The sequence below is a fragment of the Podarcis erhardii genome (genome assembly GCF_964252035.2).
Source record: "Podarcis erhardii genome assembly, chromosome: 4".
Lineage (NCBI taxonomy): Eukaryota > Metazoa > Chordata > Lepidosauria > Squamata > Lacertidae > Podarcis > Podarcis erhardii.
In genome coordinates, this window is record NC_138508.1 from 62,382,458 (window position 1) to 62,406,986 (window position 24,529).

A 24,529-nucleotide genomic window follows, 5' to 3' on the forward strand; every position below is an offset into this window, starting at 1 on the left:
AGCTCACCCCATCGCAGGGATTCAAACTGCCGACGTTCTGATCGGCAAGTCCTAGGCTCTATGGTTTAACCCTAAGTCCTCTGAAGTACTGGTACCTAAATCTTAAATTTTCCAACCAACAATGATGTTTCTCCCACTAGGTTGGGATGCAAATAAAGTTACCAAATGCATAACAAAAGGGATTACTTTGAATGCTATCCCTAGTAGAAGGTGTGCCACTTAACATTAGCAGTAAGTGCCACTGACATTATGGCAGACAATTAAAACACCATTGACATGGAAACAGTGTATTCACTCTGATCAAGCGCTTTTAACCTCAGTGTGTTTTCCTTAACTGTCCAATAGAGAGCTAAGGTACATTATGTACCAAGCTCTTCCCCTTTATAGCATAGTTAATCTACATTTATAGTGCAAAGATGAACAGGAGATGAACTTTCATTCATGAACAGTAGCATAATTGGTGAGGGCTGAGCACTATTTCTATTCCCTTCTTCTCAAGTCCCCTTCTCAAACACAAAAATAGCCCTTGCTGTGGGGCAGGCAGCTGTGATTGGAGGCACTTCCAGGCCCCATCTAAGCATCTTTCCTCACCAGGGACTGGAAGAATTGCCACCAGTCCCAGCATCCATGGCTGAAAATAAATGTTCTATGAGGTGAAGAGTAGAATATAGAAATATTAATTCAAATAAATAAACTGTAAACTCTACCTCCAAGTCATAACTTTTGGTTTTTATGTGAAAATTTGCAGCAGGTTGAAACATAAGTCCGCTAGAAGTTGTTGATTTTCAAACTCAGTCTGATTAACATATTGAACATGTAAACAAATCAATTTTGGTTCAGGGCTTATGATTGCAGGATACTGAATTGTGTAACCTGTATATATGTTGTTGCAAACCAGGTTAAGTGTCATGAGATTAAGTTATTCTTTCTTTCTGGTGAAGGATGGTGACACTGCCATTATTTCCTTGGCATAAGTCATTTCTTAGACAGTATCAAATATGGTACATGATATTACAAAACAATATATGTTGACAGTGTTCTCTTGAATACATCAAGCTACCATAATCTTGCATCCCATCCAACATACTGGTTTCCTCTGTATATGCTGAATTTTGCAGGAATGAATTCTGTTGTAAATTCCACTCTCCTCTCCCAGCAGGAGCACTGATGGAGATTGGACAAAAAGAGAGTTTGGAAAGTTACCTTAGAACAGTCCTGCTTTTTCTAATATCCTTTGGATTCTTTTGTTGCATTTCACAATTTAATTTATAATTTGTTGTGAAACTATTCTATCCCGTAGATAGAAATTGAAGAGCTACTGTAGGAAAGAGACCAATTTTCTTGGTCCTGGTACACTTTATTATTTAATTATGCATTTATTTACCATTTTGGGGCTGTGATTCTTTGATTTTAGTCCCAGATTAAAGAAATGAAAGTAATTCTAATACCTAAAGCACTGATTATATTCCCTTTCCCCAAAGCCTTCAAAAACCTGTGATAGGTCCCAGGACTTTTAGGTTGATTCACACCTTGCCCCCCTGGCCGCAATTGGATAAAAGAGCTGAGCAATGGTTAGGCAAACTTCTACATCTCAGCTGATGAAAAGCATCAAAGGAAGCTCCTCAGAAGTCAATACAGTATAACCATTTAATAACAGACTCATGAGTGCTAATAAAAAGCATTCCCACCAGAGAAAGAATAAAGTCCACACACTCTGTTTAAGGGAAACATTATTATTGCACTCTGAAACAGGCAGCTAGAACATCTTTATAGCCATACCACATGGATATATATTCACTAAGCACAACAGTAATTGTAATGTTTGTAGTTTAATGTTGTGCGTGTTTACTCAAAGGTGTCAGGGACCGGCAGGACACAGATGAGTGTGCGCAGAGGGAAGTGGGGCTGGTGTCCAACTCAGGAGAGGAGGCCAGTGAATTGTGGACAACTGTGCTAGGTAGGAGGCAAGAATCAGAGGCAGCTTTAGAGCTGGGAGGTGGAGCACAGGATCAGTCGGAAGAAGAGGAGGAAGAGACAGGTCATGCAAGTGTAGGGCTGGGTGCATCCCCACCCACTCCTGTACCACTGCCTCCCAGAACCAGGGGGGATTGAAGAGGTATGAGCAGAGGAAGCTTTCCACATAGGTATTGTCTCTGGCTACATGCATGCAGCCCATTGAGGGAAGGTACATAAACTTGTGGAAGGGGACTTGTCTGCTGTTGCTGCAACTGCTCCATAGAGTGCAGACCTGGGAATGGCTGCTGAGATGCTAGACTGGTGTGTGTGGGTATTCAGAGCCAAAGAAGTGACTGTAAGTGCCAGCTTTGACAATAAAGAGTTAACTATCTGGCGTGTGCATTCCTTTGGCTGGGGAGTGCCCTTGACAAAAGGTGGGTCCTATTGAGTTAATTGGGGCTTACTCCCAGGTAAGTGTGTAAAGGATTGCAATTATACTGCCTAGTAAAAATATTTAGGATTGCATATCTTGAAGGTTTGTGAAAATGAGGAAGATATTGGGCGATACCCAACATTTCCGGAACTTTCCAGTCTCCTCCCCTACGCAGCTTCCATCCCTGCATGCTCAAAATCAGAGGAAACCCTCTGGAAAAGATGCGGGGGCAAGAGGGAGAGAGGAAATAGAAGTGTTTTGTCACTGTAAAGGCATACATTTCTGCCACAATATTCTCTCCCCCCCCCCTACTTCTAGTCTGCTTACTTCATCAAAGTATGTAACAACACATAAGTGATTTGTGTGTGTGTGTGGTTTCCCCCTCCTTTTTTGTCTTAGGCCATTCAAGAAGCCTTGGAGCAGGAACAAGTCAAGGTTAATTCCCTCACACATATGGTTGTTGTAGTAGATGAAGCTAGTGGAGACAAAGCTACGGCTGCATTAGAACAACAACTTCAGGTAATTATTAAAGTGGTATGTTTGTGACAAATAGCATCACACATTCTACAGCAAACAGTTCTGTTGTGATAAGAACTTGTCATAAATTAAAGGAATGAATTGTTACTGTTTTTTCTTGCATCATGAACTTCAGTGTATATAAAAATCTTGATCTTTTTAAGTGTATATAGCATGTTGACTGAGTAACTATTACTTTCCTTTCCCATCTATGCCTTGGACATATTGGAGACATTTCTCTCAGTATGACAGCCTGAAGGGTGAAGTGCTAATATAAGAAGAAGGAATTGATCACACTAGAAATGCTAATGTTCCAGGAAGAACTCTTAACCCAGTAAAGTGTCTTGGACACACTCATCCCCTCCCTCACACACAGGGTGAAAGTATCAAGCGGTTCATGCCACCTTATTTGAACACATTATACTACTGGATATCCAGTTTCTTTCTGAGAATAATGCAGGCCTTGTAGTGGTGGTTCACATGTTTGGCCATCTGTTTGGGTCCACACATCAGACCCATCACCGCTGGAGTCCCTAAAACCACTAGTTCTGCCACTAGTGATTACTGAGTCTATCACTGATGCATTTATGGCAGGTAGGAGGGACTAGTGAAGAAAAAACAGCAGAAGCCCCTGGCATCGTTCCAGCTTCTTGCTGGTCCAGCAAAATTCTAGAAAGTCTATTCACTGCTTTGTCCACCAACATTCTGACATCCTCATTTCCACCACTGCTTCAACCCACCTCCCATTCAGCATCAGGTTCATCCTGCTGTTTGTTCTTGCTCCTCCACAGTGCTCAGGCAATGCAGCCACCCTTTTCCAATAGGCAGTGCTGAGGTGGACTTTGCGATCCCACAAAGGGGTAGGGGCAGTGAGCCAAAAATACCTGGATTTGTCATTGAAAGAACTGGGAAGGGGGAGGCTTTATTGGATGGCCAGATACCTTTTGCATGTGTTTTAAAATAATTCTCATTGTTCATTGGCTTAATTCCTCCATGTGGTGAAGGGAGAGGTGTGCACCCAACACTCAAGCTCTGTTTTCCTTAAAGGAATTCTTGAACAGGCTCTTAACTACAGTTGTGTGGCTAGGCATTGCAAGTAACCACAGGGAAATTACCCAGAGGTTTGGAGTCTTTTGCCATTTGTATGTGAATGATACAAGAGCAGTTGGTGGGACAGCATTGCTCCCCTGACTTACCAGTGTTGAGTGTTGCTGCCGGTAACTGAAAGGAGGAGGGGTAAAGCTCAGTGTGCTGCTGACTGGGGACCAGGAAAGCTAAAGGACTGTATCATCTTTCCTGTCCAATAACATCAGCTGGGGAGACCCCCTTTTGTGTCCCACCTCTTTCTGAGGTGCGTTTTGTGTGAATCTGAGTATTGGCACCCACCTTTGAAATACAACGCTGAAAGAACAACCTTCTAGTTGTTGTTTCTGGGGGTAGAGGGTGTTGTTGTTTTTTTGGCTATATTAAATCATTTTTGCCAGGCCTTTGGCTTGATTTCTGAATGATATTATCTGGCTCTAGCTTACTTTAGTTTTTAGTCTTGTTTTGAAGATTGCTTTCCCAGTTCGTTATTGACTGTTGTTCTATTTTTTTACATTAAAAACAAAACACACAAATAAATAAATAAATGTATGGCTAAAACTGTAGTGTAGTTTCAGGACCAGGGAGGTGAGTATAAATACCTTTGCTAGTGAGTAAATATTTTTCCTGTATGTGTATGTTTGTGGCATAAATTTCCCTCCAAAATCTTACCTGTGCAAATATTAACTTTTCTTTATTCACTAGCTTCATTTCTCCTATCTATTGATGCTCCTCCACCATTGTGGTTGTCTTTTTCTTATTTTATTACTGGGTTATCTTCTTCGTGAGACAGTCATATGCCTGTCGAGTAAGAATCAATGAACAGAATGATGCATTCAGCTAGATTTTACAACATGACAGCATCACTAATGACCAATGAAACCGAGTCAGTTTTGGAGCAATGTTTCTTGGATCAGTCAAATAATGATCTCAATGACTTTGGAATTCTGGTGACCACAATTATTGGTTATGACGTGTCATGATGTCAGATTTGGCTATGTGCTGAGATCACTGAAGGCAAATGAGGCTAATTTAGGAAGAAATGTCTAAAGAGACATTTTCAACGGCTTCTGAATAAATATTATTTTACAAAATTTATATACTGCTTGATTGTAATAAAACCTCTATGAAATTTACAAGAAATATTATCAATAAAAAGTGAAAAGCAAGCAATTTATAACTTTTAAAGCATAATTAGAATTAACAGTAAACTAAAAAGTGTTAAAAACACACCAACATATATGTGCCTGAATAGGCTTACCTAAACAAAAATGTTTAAAGCAGGCTCTTAGAAAGAGTACATCGAAGGCACCTGCTTCATGTCAATATTACTTAAGAGATTTGATTATTATTTGATGTTACCAAATATTACTTCAAAAGCCCCTAATATTTAATTGTTCTGCTACTGAATTGTAATTCTTACCAATGTTGTTATTCGATCATTCTGATTGTTTCAACACTTTGCATCTTGTCAAACAGTTGATATGTGATTCTCGGAGCAGTGTAATTCTTGCTTCTCTTTGAAGTCATGCTAATTTCAAGTAGACTTTGTCATCTTGTTTTGATTTGGTGTAGCATGTGAAGCCTCTTCCAGCATGCAAATTGGGCAGTATTGTATCAAAGAAAGTGCCAAGTCTGAGCGTCCTTTAATCATTTCACTTGGTGCTGGCGTCTAGTTTAAAGGAGGTCCCCAGGGCCACCCCAATAACTCACACATCACACAGAATTTTTTGTTTAAGATTTTTGGCATAATTTTGGCCACAACTTTATTAAAATACAAATTTGTGAGTGGTTGCTTAGGCATTGGTTGCGACTATCTGCCCCCACCATGGGGGACAGACTGACATTCCGCACGATGCGAAAGTCAGAATAGGGGAATACACTTGGGGGTTACGCGGAGCAGGGAACCTGCCCTCACCCCAAATGCAACCAGGAGCTCATTGCTATGGCCCGAGCCCCCTTGACAGAGTGGACAAGCAATAGTTAGCTCCCAATTCCTTTAACGGAATCCCTTGCAGCAGCAGCATTAGAGGGGCAGGCACTCAACCTACCAAGGGCAGGCACTCAACCACTGCCCCTCAACCAGCCAAACCATAAACCAATGCCTAACCGCAACCTTACAAGTTGTGACGATTTGCTACGCAGTAGGCAAAAACCAAATGGCCCCAGCCAATCAGCCAGATGGACAAAATTCCTACCGGGTCCCTGCCCCAAGAGCAGACGACCCCATGACAGGCATAGCAAGGTCAAAGCGAACAATCCTAATTCTAGGGAGGGGGGACGGGCAATCCGATGCACGGTCGAAAAGAGGAAGCCCTAGCCTCGTGCAAGGAGTTTTAGCATTTCTGGCTGCCAATCAACAAATGGCAACATTAACTTCTTCCCAACAACAAGGGAAGCCCCAATCGCATCAGTGGCCAACGATTAATTAGCCCGCCCCCAACTTTGGAGTGTCCTGGCGGCCCCCACCGCAACACGTGCTCTCCATGAAGGAGAACACGCTTTCTAAAGAGAGAGCACAGACCTTGTGTGGAGCTTGTGTGGAATACTTTTTTATACATATAAAGTGAAGTTGACTCAAGTATATATATAGGTGTGGGTGTATATATATAGGTGTGGGTGGACGTACGCACTCACACGGACACACCTTTTTCAGAGAAGTGTGCAATATATAGACATAAATTCTCATAGTATTAAAATAAGGGCAAATAATTTAATTCCAATGGACAGTAATAAGGAAACATGAAGCACAGCATGCCACTGTAGTATATCAGGGAAGCATGCAAAGCAGGTATATCACTAGAATTTTTAAAAAACTTGATGTAGAGTCAAGGGGTTCCACACCTCCTCACCTCCTTCTGCCCTCACCTCTGCTGCTTCACTGTCTCCCAGGACCAGAAGCGGATTGAAGTGGGAGGAGCAGAAGGTTACACTAAGGCGGAGTCTTCGCCTGCTTGTGTGCAGCTTGGCTGGAGGAGATACATAAGCTGAGGTTGGGGGCGTGCCTCTCTACTGAGGCAACTGCCTCATCGGGTGCAAACCTAGGAGTAGCTGAGAGACGCAGCACTAATGGGCATGCCTTTTTATGACTTGTAACTGTACTTTTGACAGTAAATAATTAATGCCTCACTTTGCGCATTCTTCTCTGACAGCATTATGACAGTATACTTTATAACTGGTAGCTGAATACAGTGGTACCTCGGGTTATAAATGCTCTGGGTTACAAACGCCGCTAACCCAGAAGTAGTACCTCGGGTTAAGAACTTTGCCCCAGAATGAGAATGAAAATCATGCGCTGGCAGCGCAGCAGCAGTGGGATGCCCCATTAGCGAAAACGCGCCTCAGGTTAAGAACGGACCTCCAGAACGAATTAAGTTTTTAACCCGAGGTACTACTGTATATGAAATTACCGTATTTTTCGTCCCATAGGACGCTCCGTCCCATAGGACGCACCTACTTTTTTGGGGGGGAAATAAAGGAAAAAAAAATTTCCTTTATTTCCCCCCCAAAAAAAAACCAGGTCGGGGAACAGTGGGATGGCGGTGCTGCGCCTCCCCGCTGTCCCCCGAGCTTGTGGGGCTGGCCGATGTCCGCCTGGCATGAGGGGCGCTCTGCTTCAGGGCGCCCCGCGCATCGGGCAGCAGGCTACTGTCCGCAGCATGGGGAGCCCTCTGTTTCAGGGCACCCCACGCGCCCCCCGTGCGCAAGGCTTGCGGGCACCTGCGCGAAGCATGGGGCATCCTCCGAAGGGCGCCCCGTGCTCCGCGCTGCCGGCTGACGCCCGCAAGCCATGCACGCCCGGGGGGAGATCCCCCGGGTGCGTAAGGCTTGCCAATCACCAGCGCGGAGCATGGGGCGGCCTCCGAAGGGCGCCCCGTGCTACGCGCTGCCGGCTGCCGCCCGCAAACCTTGCACTCCCGGGGGGAGATCCCCCGGGTGCGCAAGGCTTGCTGACACCAGCGCGGAGCACGGGGCGGCCTCCAAAGGGCGCCCCGTGCTCCGCGCTGCCGGCTGCCGCCTGCCGCCTGCAAGCCATGCGCGCCCGGGGGGAGATCCCCCGGGTGCGCAAGGCTTGCCGACACCAGCGCGGAGCACGGGGCGGCCTCCGAAGGGCGCCCCGTGTTCCGCGCTGCCGGCTGCCGCCCGCAAGCCTTGCACTCCCGGGGGGAGATCCCCCGGGTGCGCAAGGCTTGCCAACACCAGCGCGGAGTACGGGGCATCCTCCGGAGGGCGCCCCGTGCTCCGCGCTGCAGGCTGCCGCCCGCAAGCCTTGCGTGCCCGGGGGAACTCCCCCCGGGCGTGCAAGGCTTGCGGATAGCTTCCTGGAGCCTGGAAAGCGAGAGACTCGCTCTCCAGGCTCGCTCTCCAGGCTTCAGCGAAAGCCTGCATTCGCCCCATAGGACGCACACACATTTTCCCTTCATTTTTGGAGGGCAAAAAGTGCGTCCTATAGGGCGAAAAATACGGTACCTGGTCCAAAGCATTCAGTATGGAAATTGTGTAATGTGAGGTGATAGTTTGCCAGAGGTGCAAGATTTCATGGCCCGGCAAATGTGCACATAATTGCCTGCCATCAAATTATGACGATGCATCTGTGGAAGAACCCTTTAAAGTAGGAGAAAAGCTTCCAAGTGGTCAGAAGGGTGAAGCTAAAGGCTTCTGACAACTGCTGTCTGGTGGAAAGCCACATTCCATTCCTTTCTATAAATCACTGTCCTTGTTCCAGGAATACTGGGATTCTTGTTCAGCCGCAGAGAATAGGAAAGCAGTCATAGCAGTGCCCTTGTTCTTATCTGGTGCTGCTATGCATTGCCAGAGTGGGCAGGCTGGCAGCCATATCATGTGGATGTATAGCCTTATTCTGGCCATAGCATATTTTAGAATCAACGGCTGCTACAAGTAATTACAATGTTATAGACTGATGCAGACAAATGGTGGGCAGTACCAACTGGAGAACCCCCAAGTGAAGAAGACTCAGAGTCCCGGGATTGGTGATAGGGTGATGATGAATGGTCAGAGGGAGAAGACTGAGAGGAGGTGGTTTTGGAAGCTGATGAGGTAACAGGGTGTGGCAGAGGAAAATTCAGAATCAGAGGGAGGCCGAGAGGCAGAGAGGAGACTTAGGCAGCTGCGGGAAGGCAGGGACCTTTAGTCTCTGCAACTGCCTCATGGGGCAAGACTTGCTGAAGAAGAATTGCTGGCACTCCTGAGCAGATCATGTTTCTTCCAATAAACAGTTCACTTACCCTGTATGATTTATTGCTGGCTTTTGACATACAAGCTTCTGCCCACATGTTTAGGCTCCCGGTGTAATCCAAAACATCAGCGTCTTCATAATAGTCTATCTAATTATAAGTGCCTCTGCTATAAGAAATACAAACTCTGTTGTACACTTTTTAATTTGAAGGTCTCAGTGGGTTATTTCATATTTTGAAATTTGCTAAGATTAGAAAAAAGAGAATAAACTAATATAATTAGCTGGTAAGCAGTTACTAGTTATATTTTTACATGTGTTTTTCAACATTACAGTGTTTAGAAGCATTGTACGCTTATGCACAATGTTTAATATACTTCATAGAGTACTAGCCATACTTTTAATATTAACATGGCTGATCTTTTTAATTTTATAATTTTATTATTGCAATTCAGTAATGTGCTTCATCAAACAAGACTTCAAGGCCATATATTTTATGGACTTATAGGGACCCTTAGAATGTTACTGAAAAAGTTACAGCTTATTTTCTCAAATGTATTCAGCGCCAGATGAAATGGTTGAGCTTAAAGCAATACTATAGCATATTTACAATGTTCTACCTTTTCTTTTTAGCATTTAGGAGACCGCTGGGCTACAATTTGCAGATGGACAGAGGATCGCTGGTTTCTACTCCAAGATGTCCTTCGAAAATGGCTGCAATTTACTGAAGAACAGGTGAGGAATGTTAGCAGTACCAATTTGTTCAGAGCCAACCCATCCATGAGGCAAGGTGAAGCCTCCAAGGAATGCTTTGCCTGTTGTTGTTGTTGTTGTTGCTGCTGCCACAGTGACAGTGGCAGCTGTGGTGCATTCCTTGGAAGCTGGATCTGCTGGCTGCCTCCTGGCATCCCCAGCAATGCCATCTCTACAGTAGCCTCTTGGCGAATAGGAGGAACTGTTGGTCTCTTCCCACCCTTGTTCCAGAGGCAGGCCTTCACTCACTCCTTCTTCCCTGGCAGGGAGGACACCATTTTGTGGCTTGTCTTAGGTGCCAAAATGTATTCGGCCGGCCCTGCATTTGTTGCTTTCTTAATAATAACAATACTTTGCTTAACAATACTTTGTGTATGGTCTTACTAAAGGATTTTCTTTTTCTTCTTAAGGGTCTTTTCGATGCATGGCTTTCTGAGAAGGAAGATGCTCTCGACAATATCCATACCACTGATTTCAAAGATCAGAAAGAAATGTTGGAAAATCTGCAAAAGTTGGCTGTAGGGTTTTTACATTGCTTTATCTCTCTGTGTTTGTTTATGTGTTTCAAACGTTTATATTCCATCTTTCAGAATAGTCTTGAAGGGATCTCACAACTTACTTACTTACTTCATATATATATATATATATATATATATATATATATATATATATATATATCCCATAGTAAAACAATAAAGTATTTTGAAAAGAATATAGGAAAAATAATCTCTAGTAAACAGGGTTATCACAGTCATAAAACATCAATAACAATAATAGTTATTAAATGCTTGGCTGAATAGAAGTGTTTTTATCTGTTGCCTAATAACCATCAAGGTAGGTGCCAGTCGAATATGTAACCAAAGGAGTCCCGCAAATGAGGACCTATAACTGAGAAAGCCCTATTCCTGATAGCTGTCCACCACTAGGGATGTCAGAGTATTCTGACAAAAACAAAAAAGGAAAAAGGAAATGGCCGTAGTTCACATGTTCATCTGTGGTCAGGAACAAACATCAGTCAAGTGACTATGACTGGATTTTGTTTACATCATTTTAAAGTTTTTTAATAGCTGCAAAAACAACATATTTAACTTTTTTACATTGTTTTGATGTTTCCAGTACACTGAAATGAACCTAATTTATGTAAATAGTTACATTATTTATATAACTTGATAGACCTGCCAGTGACTTTTACAGATTAGTATATTTTCCTAGCCAAACAATTCTGCCCTTGCTACTGTAGGATCAATATAAAAGGAGTGCTATACAGTGTTAGCGAAGCAGAAATGAAAAACCAATTCAAACCTGGAAAGCCCAACATTCAGCAAATTTTGGTAAATGGCCAAGAACATGTCAGGAGGTACAATTTGCTGCCTTTAAAAAGACAGCTTGAATCTCACACCCAGCTCTCTGTTTTCCTACTGGTGCCAAAATAACTGCTGAGGTTCATGCCACACAGACACATTGAGGGGTGGCAGTAGGACGCCTCTTTTGGTTACATAACAGTGTTACAGTTATTGTAGCCTTGCCTCATGTTGTGGATATACGAAAGGAAAAAGTCACTGTGGCCTTCAATATATTAAAAATAAATTAGAAATTATTACAGTAAGTTTGGTCCCATAATCAGACCTTAAAATGTCAGTTTTGTTGTGAAAAAGCAGAAAGGTTATATAATTTAAAGATCTTGCCATTTGATTGTTCAAACTAATTAACAGGTACCTGACAGCTGGTTTAAAATTGCTGCTAATCGTCCCTGCTGACACACACGGTGACTACAAATTTAATGTTCATTAAAATATGTCACAATTGGAGATCAAAAATTGTGACCATCTGTCAGCATAACCTTAAGCATACGTTGTTCTTGATAAACTGTGCCTAACCCTATGACCTGAGTAAATTTCCATAGGCTAAAATATAGCACATATCTATATCAATCCTCAACACAAGCCCCATAATATTGAAAAGGGCAAATACTGGCAGAACAATTTGAAAAAGCAAATCCTTGTTTTTGCTAAAGGGAGTCTGAGAGAGAGAGATACCAGATGGTGTTCTTTGTATTTGTTAATCTTTTACTTTGACTAAAGTTTAGATTTTTAGATTTTACTCAGTACCAGAAATATTAGGGAAATAAAATGAAATTAATTGGAGTTAAAATTTTAACAAGTTTTGTAGTTTAACTACCCTCTGCAAATTATAGTTACCAGGATGCTTGCGAGGAAGCCATTACTTTAATTATATGGTGTGGATGTGACCCCAATCAAATGACAATCATTCAATTAGCGTTTGAAAAGCTCACCCCTTTTCTTATTTCTGAGAAACATATTTGTTTCCTGTTAATTGAAAAACCTAAGGAATATTGGTACAGCCTTTTGATCAACCAGTGTAAGCGCCAGAACTAGGGGTAAGAGGGAGACAAACCACTCTTGAGGCATAGCTCATTGAGGCAACTCTATTCTACGATGTGTTTGAAAAGTACCAACAGCGAGACAGTCTATTTAATTTAGATTCCTTATTTTGAATTTATATACCTTATTCTCTAACATCAGAATTATATCTGATGTGGTCAACAACATTGATGAAAAGAGCAATAATCACAAAAGCAAACCAATTAAAGCCTTCCCAAATCCGGATGAAAATAGCACAATTCATGATTAAATCCTTATCTGAGAAAAGTAGTCGGAGCAGTTTGCTAACCAAAACTAGAGAAAGGCATCCCTTCCTTGGCTGTTTCTGCCAACAGAGCACCATAGGGCCAAGGAGAATCTGTGGGAAATATATGGGCGTTTCCCAGAACAGATGATATAAGCTTCCATCCAGTCCTGTGGTAGTTTGAAGGTTGGCTTGGATGTAATTTCTCATAACCCATTGCAGCACTCAGACATTGGCTCAAGGATCTGCACTACCCCTCATGGGTTTATCAAAGGGCTGCGTGTTGACAACACATAGGTGACCCTATGATCACTCTTGTTCAGGTCATGTGTGTGTTAAAATTTTTGTCCTGCCTATTTCTCCAAGGAGCCTGAAGGCAACTAACAGTAGTAGAAACAGAATAGAACAGAAGTAATCCCTAAAGAATGCCTGTATATTTAGAAGTTAATAAATTTAACAATATCCAACCTCTTCAACAAGTTATCATTATTTAGGGAAGCTTCTTAAGGTTTAATGTTTTACTATGTTTTTATATATGCTGGAAGCTGCCCAGAGTGGCTGGCGCACTTCAACTGCCTCCCTAAAATGAGGTGAAAATGAGATAAAAAATTGAGTATCATCCACAAGCCAATTTCAGGATTACCTTCCGCAGCACTTTCATATAGATGTTAAATGTTGATTTACTGTTGTTTTAGTGTTTATTGGAAATGATGTTTTAATGTTTACTGTGTGCTGCCTTGGCACTTACTGAAGGGCAGGTTATAGATATCTATTTTAAAAATACATAAATGAAAAAAGGCATACTTGATTACTGTGTTCAGTGTAAAAAAGAAAAATATTGATTCGAAATCTTTTTCCAGTCAACTTCGACTGACTCATTAGGTTGATTACCAATATGAAGTTATTGTTGATAAACATAACCTTTTTTCTCATTTCCTACTTATTATTTTTATTATGAATTCTGGGTAAGTGTAAAGATAAGTTGAAGAATACACAGGGATTTCCAAGAGTTTTCTCATTGAGTCTTATTTAGCACCAAGAGTATCAGTAGCATCTAGATAACCTGGACTATGTTTAAGACTGTTAGAAGCCTATAGTTTTCTTTTTAAGGAAAAAAACATCAAATGACATAAACAATATCACATCATCTCTGTGATGAGCAAAGTAATGTTAAATCTGGAAATTATAGCAGTGTTAACTGTTTTTCTGGATAAATTATATCTAGAGAATTACATTGGTTTGTAATTCCTAGGCTGTAATATAGTAAGTTTTTATTTGCTAATTTAGTGCAGCCTACCTTGTGCCCTTAAGATGTTTTGGACTATAAATCTCATCAACCCAAGCCAGCATGGCTGGTTGAGGCCAGAGCTTCAGATACTCTCCCCAAACAACCAGTAGTTGCCTTCATAATAATAATGGGGAGGGGGTTGTATCATATACTTCATTCCATATTAACATTTAAAAGTCTGCTTCATTTGTCATTTAAATGTCTTTTGGGACTCAATTAGTTTAAAGGTCATCTATGAAAATCTGCTTAGAATTGCTGCTTTGCATGTATATTAGTGAATATACTTGCATTAACTTATTTTTAACATTAGTGTTTATATTGTAGGCTTATTGCGGTAACAAATCATAAAATGCACTCAGTTAGTCTAGTACATTTATACCGAAAAACACGTGTTGCTCATAATTTCTAATGGTCTCACTATAACAACATTCCTTTTTACAGTAAATCATGCTTTCATAGAGGTAGCTGTAAGAAGGACTGTGCAGTAAGCAACACTTTTTAATAAAATAATTCTTTAGGAGCCTCAGAATATGGCATAGAGGCATTATGTCAAGTCTAGGTGCTTGTGTAGTCCAATCTTCTCCCTCACCTGTTGCTTCCCAGATGTTTTGGAATACAGTTTATTTTCTTGCCCATTGTACACATCACATCATAGTTTTACCATCTCCTGCTCTTTTTAAGATGTACCAGTACATCAATCAATTATCAGCGCGTTTCCTGAATGACTTCTTCTATTTTACAGATATTGAAAGGAGAACTGGAAATCAAGAGAAAGACTATGGATAAACTCAACTCACTCAGCCAAGATCTCCTTTCAGCTGTGAAGAGTAAAGCTCTATCTCAAAAGCTGGAAGGGTGGTTGGAAAATGTGGCTCAGCGTTGGGATAGTTTGGCACAGAAACTGGAGAGCAGTTCTAAGCAGGTTTGTCATCACTATTGTCCTGTCAGCTGATGACAGTTAAATCATATGCCTGTGAAGTGACTGAAGTGAAATTGGCAAAGTTTCAAATCTTTTTCATTCTGAGTTTGTTTTAGACATGAGCTTCTTCTGAACTAGAATAGGGGTGTGTAAAACCTGTCCTTTCATTTCCACAGGGTTTTCTACTCTGCCTCACCAGGCTTTCAGATATTCACAACACGTTCATGAAATATTTTTGGTTCTCCAAATACCTTTTGCACAGTTAGGGGGTTCTTCATTTTTTACCTTGATAAAAGCTGTTGTGTGAACTAATGTGTATCATAAGGGTAGACTGGCACATGCACATTTATATTTTACATGTGCAAGTGCACACACAATTTTCTGGTTCCATCTTTTAAGGATTTTGTTGGATTCAGGCTTTGTTGTAGTATAAGAAATGGATGCCTCTGCCATAAAAACCATAAAAACCAAATGTGATAGAGACACCCACATGCTTGTTCAAGGTTAACAGTTACTCACGTGTAAGGAGAGGAAAATAGGGTGGCTACTACTACCATTGCTGATAAATGGTTACTATAGAGATGCCACACCATGTTAGTGATAGAAAATGGAACACTATAGCCAATCTAATAAATCATTAATTTGCTGGGTAGCAAATTTAAGGTTCAGCACCAGTTAAATAAAATTGTGTGCAATTTCTTATGTATGCTCCATTCCAAATATTAGTAGAGTCACTTTAACGTTTGTTAATTTAAATAGGAATACGAAGCCACTCCCAATATTGCCAATGAAGCTGTTTGTTTCAAATATTGCTTCAGATGAAATTTGGTGCCAGCATATAGATGCTCAGAACTGCATTCATGATTTTTGTTAAACGTATCAAAACTTGATGGGCTTCTTCAAAAATCCTCAGCTGTTTGGCTGAGAAAGAACTCCCAAATGTTCTTTGAACATTGCTATAAATTTCGCAATGCTGTGTTTTGCATGGGTTTGGGCTATGGAGTAGGTCTCATCATTTTGCTATACATACTGCAACATAAAGGTAACATCTGAAGGCAGAATCTGATAAATCTGCTGTTTCTTACCTCTTGGCATTAATTTATTGATCTAATAAATTGATATTTGGCCTGTCAGGGAAAACCTCACAAGCTGCACATTTAAATTATCTGAATGCAAATTGCCTCCATTTTTGGACTGGTTTACTGTTTACTACAAAGCAGAAGAATGCCAGGGATTTTATCTCCTTGTGAAATTGAGAAATAAACTTTTAGCACTCATCAATTTGCATGAAGCATTAGCGAAGGCATGTTTTTAATAGTAAGGGATGCCACTTGAATATGTTTTGGGACAGCTAGCAAGGCAGGCTTTTCAAGCCACTGAATTATTTTCTAGCCCATTAATCCAAGCCACAGAAAACCAGTTTTGCCCTTCCTTCCCTTTAAAAAAAAACCTTCAAAAATCAAGCTGTCAAACTCAAGTAGGCACCTATCCTGGCCTGCCTTTGATAGCTGCATCTGCAAAAATTGCAAGAGGTAATCCAGTCTGTAAAAAATTTGTAGAACAACAGGTTCTTTTGCAGTTGGTGACCTATTCTCACAATAATTTTCTTGCCATCATAGTTTTGTTATAGATTATCTCCCTATGCAATTTAGTGGAACCACTTCTCATGGGGTGTCTGAGGCTAAGTTGGGTTGCCTTTGCAACTGAGGATTGCATGTACTGACGACAGCCAAGCCCAAGCCATTAAGATCACTGCAGAGAATAGCCTGGGCTGACTGTTCCCCTGACAGTGTCAAGCACTGCAAACTCAAGTTGCAAGCAGGCTAGTAGTTGCCTTTTATAACTTAGGCTATGTACACATTAGCAATCTGCAACACAACAAGGTTGTTCCCCCCTGCCGCCATGCAAGTCGCTTTATTACATTGCTGTGCACACTAGAGACAGGGCAGGGTTTTCTTCACCCAGCATGTATTACAGTGGTACCTCGGGTTAAGTTCTTAATTCATTCCGGAGGTCAGTTCTTAACCTGAAACTGTTCTTAACCTGAAGCACCACTTTAAAGCTAACGTGGCCTCCTGCTGCCGCCGCGCCGCTGGAGCATGATTTCTGTTCTCATCCTGAAGCAAAGTTCTTAACCAGAAGCACTATTTCTGGGTTAGCAGAGTCTGTAACCTGAAGCTTATGTAACCTGAAGCGTATGTAACCCAAGGTACCACTGTACTTGATTTGTTTCCACATACTGAACTCCAGTTCACTTAAGCTTTTTATGGTACTGAGACCAAGAGAGGATCCACACCATACATTTAAAGCACATTCAATGCTCATTTAAAGCACATGGCTTCCCACAAAGGATCCTTTGAACTGTACTTTGTTAAGGGTTCTGGTAACTGTAGTTCTTTGAGGGGAAAACTGCACTTCACAGGATACATCCAGGAAGCCATGTGCTTTATATGTACATCAAATGTGCTTTAAATGTATGGTGTGGATTTGCCAAAGGGGAACTTTGACTAGCATGAGGTCTGTAGAAAGAACCGTTGTGTGTTCTACCAGTAACATCTGGTATGCTTTGTTCTTATGTGTCAGGAAAATGTTGCCCTGGAGGGCAAGAAAAAGAACCATTAATGCCATCAAGAATGCTTCTTCTTGTCTAAAAAACTGTTCCATTAGTAAAAATGAGCACAGGTCATTTAAGAAACACACACAAAATAAATTGAGTGGTTGTGAATATGTAATAGGTTCTTCTTTACTTCAGTTAGTTTTCTAAGCTATATGCCATTTGTCTGCTGAAGTAGCCAGCTGTTGAAGCAAAGAATATGAATGAACACATACATATTCTCTAATTTGTTTCACAAAATCCAACTTCTCATTTTCACCTTTGTTTGCTTGACTTGGTATAAATGGCATCATAAATACATTCTATTTAAGTTTCCTCCTGATTTTTATATTGACTTTTTCATATGTCTTATTCACCTAGCATGAGTCAGATAAAACAATTTGGCTTGAGTTCAATACAGTGTTGTTTTATTCTGAAGGTCAACCCATGAACAAGGAAGAGCAGTTTCTCATTATTTTCTATTGCCACTCCAAACAGTCTTTATTAAAGTCTTTCAAGCAATGTGTGACCTCTGTTTCAATACTTCTCACAGATTTCACAGGCTGTTGCTACCACTCAGACATCACTAACACAGACAACAGTGATGGAAACTGTAACTATGGTGACCACCAGAGAGCAAATCCTGGTTAAGCATGCTAAAGAGGAACTCCCACCACCACCGCCCCACAAGAAGAGGCAAATAGTTGTGGATTCTGAAATTAGGAAAAGGTGAGGACTGGGGAAAGTGCTTAAATGAGGGAACATTTTTTCATCAACATTATTAAAAAATAGAAGTATTTATATACTGCAATATCAGGACAGTGTAAATATTGAAGATTTAAATTAAAGTGCAAATGTTTAAATGTTTAATGTTATCTTTTAAATCAGTGGTATATTCTTTTCTATAAAGCAGGCTTTGTTTCTAACTGGATTACCTGATAATTTTAATGTTTTATATAATCTTTCTCATGACATAAAAATCACATCTGGAAATCTAGCAGAATGTAGCAGAAGTTCAGCGCTCATTTCCATGTTAATTGCTTCCAGAAAAAAATCTGCTTGCAACCCCATTATCCTGTAAAATTGTGGGAGTGTTGTGCTGTAATTTCCCTGCAGCTTTTACGGATCATGCCACCACCCATGGTTCAAATGAGACATAAAGGTGAAAAGGCTATCATAACTACACGAAAAACAGAAGACTCTAGTCTGCATTGAGGTGGTATTCTAGCATATGGTTATTTCCTGCCATTGTCAAAGGGGAACAGAATCATGCATGTGCCTAAAGGGTGATAACATGTCTGATGACGTTCACTCTTGTGTCCCATCATGCTCACTGATGTGAATGGAATTTAGTGTGACATGACAGTATATTGCTCAAAAAGCCACAGTTCCACCATGCAACAGGTAATCCAGTCTAAAAGGAACATTAGAAACCAGGGCAGAGGCAAGCATTACAAGCAGGAATACTAATACAATAATCCCCACGTCTGAATCAAGAATCACCAGCAGGATTACATCACAAACACATTTAGCTGTGTGATGATTCCAACAAAGGCAATAAGATTTGGCTGCCTTCGCCTTTCACATTCCTCTTATGAAGATTTGCCATGCAACCACTGGGGCTGCACCTAGTATAGTACCATTACAGGGCGTTTCCACCTGGATGCCTGTGCCTTGGCTAATGCAATATTTGGTTGGAGGGTCCTACAGCAGATCCTACCACCTTAATACCTGCAGCCTTCTCACTCTAGTAAGGTTGGCTGTTGTACTTTCCATCCTGCTGACTGAATACTGGGAATGGGGGGAAAGTACAGTTGTGCTTACCTGAAGTGTAGTTTTCCATAGTTAGCTTGACTGCATGTCCAGTTATAGTCACCCCTTAGTTACATTGTGAGGTAGGATTTTCTTTCTTCTATGACTCCTGATTTTCTCAAGCTTGCCGAGTCTGCAAACTGCATCATGGGAGCCCCACCTCCCCAAAGGTTGCTGCCTCCCTTCCACTGAGATGAGGAGGCAACAACCTGACCTTCTGCTGGGAATGGGATACTACATTTCAGGTAAGTACAAGTGTGCTTTTTCTGCCTTGAGTTCCACAATGAAAGAGCCTCTGAAACAAATGAAGATAAGAAAGACTGTATTGTGCCAGGCCCTTTGTTTTGCTTAGGAACACTGGAAGAGGATAAGAGTAGGATGGAGACAGAAACAATAGCTGTGGTTTACAATTAAGTTACTATCTTCAATCACTGGATGGACTAGGCATGTCTGAAATTCAAATTAATATGGACCATGAGAACCAACTGTAAAAAGTTAAATATGTTTTGAGCCTCTTTTACATGCAGGATGACTGCAAGTCTCCATATGTCTTTAATAACATTGCTCTTGTATTCAAACCTCCCATGAAAATGAGAACAAAAGAGGGTGCAGCTGCAGCAGTTTTTTATTCTGGATCAACCTAGCTTTAAAGCATCAGTCATGCAGACCTAAAACTGCTTCAAAACATCTAGTGCAGACCTTAAAACTTGCCCATCATCAATCATGGCTTTCCCAAAGTGAACTCTGGGGGGTTGCAGTTCTGAAAGGGGACTAAGGACCGCTTGCAGATAAATCTCACAAACCTTGCCAAACATTCTCTTTTTTCTTGACAACTCTTTTACCCAGTAAAATAAATGCCAATCGAGATATAGCACGAATGCAGAGCTCAGTATGAAGTAAAATATTATGTTATTTATAGTTACTATAGTATTATTTCATTTTCATTTTTACACTGCTTTTTTTTATAACACATTTGTGTATGAGGGAGGGGTGAGGATTTACATTTTTTCCTGAATGCTTCAGTATGTGAGGATTGAGGAGGAGGACTCTCCTCTAGAATAAACTGGAAACTGCCTTCCCAGTCCTGGAGGAGACGCTTTTCCAGCCTTCCTGCAAGAAGAATAGAAAATCACTGATGAACACCAGATTTTTCTTTCTTCACCTGTCACCTGGGGCATCCCAGAAGAAATTTCCCACAGAAATTTCTACTACTTTTTTTATTCTTCCTGCTGTTGAATAAGCTAAAATACTAGATGTGTTTTTTAAATTCTACCCTCTGATACTTACAACCTCTGAAATACTTGTGAATGATACACTTTTTAGACCATAGCTAAAATTGCTCTGTACATATAATATGTCACGTCACTGTACAAAGACTGTTTGTCAGAGCGTCATTGTAGATAACTCTGGATCAGAAACTAGCTGCCAAGCCTTTTGAAAAAGGAGATGCATATTTAAAGCAGGATAGGTGCTCCATCTAGTGTCTTCTCATTTAGTGAATTTTAGATAAATATCTTGTTCTCTTTACAAAATAAACAGCTGATTTAAGTACAGCCAAAATAAAATATACTTTTAAATACAGTAATATGACTAATGCTACTGATTTAATGTGCTCTGAATTTTTGCTCTTCGGCTCGTACTGAAAATCATGCAGCAATATTTCCACGCTCCTTACAGTACCACTTTGCTCAAAACAATAGCTGACAGCCAGACTCCGACAATTTGAATCAGAAACAGTCTAGTAGAATATTTTAGCCATAGGCAACTGCATATGATTCATGAGCCATATGTTATTGGAAATATTCTACTGTGATCTTGCACTTTCTAGTGATGTCTCTGGATAGGCTGGATATGTGGCTCCTTGTCACACCACAGCTTCTCCCTTCAGGGTTATGTGTTGTATCATAGCTGTCGTCACTTACCTGTTTGCTTTCTGGAGGATTGTTTCCAGAAGGCCTCTGCAGAAAGAAGGGAGAGAGAATGATACAAGTAGTGAGGAACAGGGAAAAGAAGAGAGAATATGAAATTCCAGCAATAAGAAATGAACAGAAGAATTGGAACTGAAGACCTTAAATGCTTGCTTTTTGCTGTTGACCAGATAACTCGAACTCTCTGTGTTATCTATGCAGCATGGGATTTTCATTACTTTTACCTAAAGTGGTCTCCTTTTTGGAGTGACAGATGTGTTTTTCGAAGGCCTGTTTTTCCCTCAATACACCTTTTTTAATTGCTTTTTAATTGTTTATCTGGTCAAATTCAGATTTTTAAGAACCTCATTTTTAATTTGTATGAAATATACACCTGATTTTTTCAAGTCAAACTGCAAGCATCTCTTAATAAAGGTCTTAGTAAAGGTAAAGGGACCCCTGACCATTAGGTCCAGTCATGGCCGACTCTGGGGTTGCGGCGCTCATCTCGCTTTATTGGCCGAGGGAGCTGGCGTACAGCTTCTGGGTCATGTGGCCAGCATGCTTCTGGCAAACCAGAGCAGCGCACAGAAACACCATTTACCTTCCTGCCGGAATGGTACCTATTTATCTACTTGCACTTTGACATGCTTTCGAACTGCTAGGTTGGCAGGAGTTGGGACCGAGCAACGGGAGCTCACCCCGTCGCAGGGATTCAAACCGCCGACCTTCTGATCGGCAAGTCCCAGGCTCTGTGGTTTAACCCACAGCGCCACCTGTGTCCCATTAAAGACTCAGTAAAGGTCTTAAGAATAATAATAAAAAAAAGAACCAGGAAAATGGAGCAAGGAGAAAAAGCAAATGGAAACAAAAGATGAATTGATTTCATTCAGTACTTGCCACTGTGTCCTCCTTTATTAGAGACAAAACTAGGTTATGTTGATCTGGCAATGCTTACATGGAAAGAGTCTCATCATACTTACCATGTAGACTGCTCTAATGACAAAGAGAAATGTCAGTCACTTCCTGGTTGTTTGAATATATCGTATTGGGCAATATAAACAAATGCAACAAGGAACTGTGGGCAGGCCTAACCTGTACTAGCAAGCAGAAAATACTGTGCCCGCTGCTAAGTACCAGACCATCACAGAGCAAATCTCTCAACCAAACTGTTGTGAATGGAGGCAAACCCATCTTCCCATAAAGAGAAGCCATGTGTGTGTGGCCTGACAGATGCCAGTCACCCCCCACCCTGTTCATTGTTCAGATGTCACCTGACATGCCCCATGAGCTCCACACAAAGCAGCCCCCTCCAAGCCAGTTGCCAATAGGAGATGGTTAGTCAAGTGCCCTCCACACAATGTGTCTCAGGGTACTGGCTGTTATCTAAACCTCTTACCTGCCCATACTAAGTGCCAAACAAGCCAAGCAACCAAACTGAACCCTATCCCACCATAAGCAGATCAAATTAAGACTGAAAGAGCTGAAAAGAGGATCACCTCAAATTCCAGATACTCAGCACCATTTGGCAACTGGGGAAGCCCACTCTGATCAAGGGTGAGAGGGCAGGATGCTACTGCAAAGCAGAGAAGAAAGACTCAGGTGTTGAGCAAGCTGCTATATGCCAGCTCCTCCCCCTGACGTTATTGCCTCATCAGGTAATGGGTGGAGGCCCCCTCCTACACACAACTTCCTTATTGGACTGGAGCAAACCCACTCCCAACTGAAGGTAGGGAGTGACCTTATTACATATACTGGGGGGGGGGGGAACTACCTTAAAATAACTTAAAATCCCACCTTAAACCCTGAAATTCATCATGTGAAACTGGAGTTGTATCTGTACTAAAGGCAGAACAACCCCTTAAATTAGAATGCATTTATACATTTATAAAAGGCCTGCTATATTGACAGATTGTGTGATATATTCAGGAACGCAGACTATTTAAAGCCTTTTTGTGTGTCTGTCTGTAATTATGATAGCTCTTTTTCAGTTTTAATTCATACTTCTGGTTTAAACATCTGGTGTTAGCTTTAGTATGTCTTAGAAATATCCTGTGTATTTTTCTTTTTCTTTTTCTCTCCCTCTTAGGTTTGATGCTGATACAACAGAGCTTCACAGCTGGATGACCCGCTCAGAAGCTGTACTCCAGAGCCCAGAGTTTGCAATATACCGAAAAGAAGGGAACCTGTCAGACCTCAGAGAAAGAGTTAATGTAGGAAAATATTCATATACTTAACAATTTATATTAGAATCACAGAAAAAGTTTGCTAGAAAACCCTGTCTGTTGAAGTACAACTTGTGTTTGACTATTTACCATCCATTGTTAAACAACTATGTATTGCTCTTTAGCCTGAGTTTGATAAAGGGAAATTTTTAACTCAAAGCTTCACTGTCACCCATCCTAGCTGCATTGTTTGTATACAGGACAGGGTGAGTGCTACAAAATGTAAAACTCACTGTTTGCAGCTTTGACAAACATCCAAGGCTATGCATAAAAACGAGGAAAGTAAATGCCATTTTTCAAAACATGAATTCTGAAAAATCGTGCCCATGAGTTGACATATCATATCCATTAATGGATATGATATGCAACTATGAGCTGATATAGTTGAATGGATGGTACATGGCTCAGGGGCAGTGCACCTCTCGGTGTCAGGTGCTGGGGGCAAGAACACAAGGCAGTCATGTCCTGTGCATATGGCCAGCCACTGTTAGAAACAGAATCTGGACTAGCAGATCCATCAAAGCAATGTTTGGGTTCCAGCCCTCCTCCTTCTTGAGGGTAGAAATGAATTTATCTGCCAGGATTTTTAATCATCAAGCACTTTTACAACTGGCTTGTAAAAACATAAACCCAAAAAGCCATGTTATGCATAATTCAGTACAGCTATGCCTTTAAATGTGGTGGATCAGTAAATATTCCTGCACATGATGTTTGAAGGAACCCGTGTGTTTACATACATAGCTAATTTTGTAAAAATGCAGAACGAGATATTACATGCACAGCTTGGTGTTTCCTGAAATGCTGTATTCTGTGTGGCCTACATTTTCAAAGTAGTGTTACTATTGTGCACTTTTCATTATCATGCTATCTCAGTGGTTTCCACAAACTACCTAATTGGAAACTGTGTTTTGTTTGTTTAGAAAACTATGTGCATTTGATATTTCAGTCCAGTAGGTTTGTTAGCTAGCCTGTGGGACTTGAACTACTCTATCTAGCCTTAAAAAGGTAAAGGGAACCCTGACCATTAGGTCCAGTCGCGGACGACTCTGGGGTTTATTAGCTTAATAATTCAGAACCTGAGTTTTTCCTCCATGGCAGCAGAAAGATTGTATGCCTTTTTGAAAGTTTCCTTCTAGCACACCTGCGAAAGAAGCAGGAATCCTGCGCTGACTTGTCCCGATTCTAGTAACCAGATCTGCAAGGT

The 24,529-nt window shown here is 41.2% G+C and overlaps 1 protein-coding gene across 10 annotated transcripts in view; it reads left to right on the top strand.

The window, feature by feature from the left end:
* Positions 1-24,529, top strand: part of DMD (dystrophin) — a 1,009,769-nt gene that overhangs the window by 390,018 nt on the left and 595,222 nt on the right. For all 10 annotated transcript variants that reach the window (XM_081858834.1, XM_081858841.1, XM_081858836.1 and 7 more), the window contains 6 exons: positions 2,789-2,908; positions 9,816-9,917; positions 10,346-10,453; positions 14,612-14,791; positions 17,935-18,110; positions 23,190-23,313. In XM_081858834.1, coding sequence (XP_081714960.1) covers positions 2,789-2,908; positions 9,816-9,917; positions 10,346-10,453; positions 14,612-14,791; positions 17,935-18,110; positions 23,190-23,313 — 810 coding nt within the window. The remainder of the gene's footprint in view (positions 1-2,788; positions 2,909-9,815; positions 9,918-10,345; positions 10,454-14,611; positions 14,792-17,934; positions 18,111-23,189; positions 23,314-24,529) is intronic.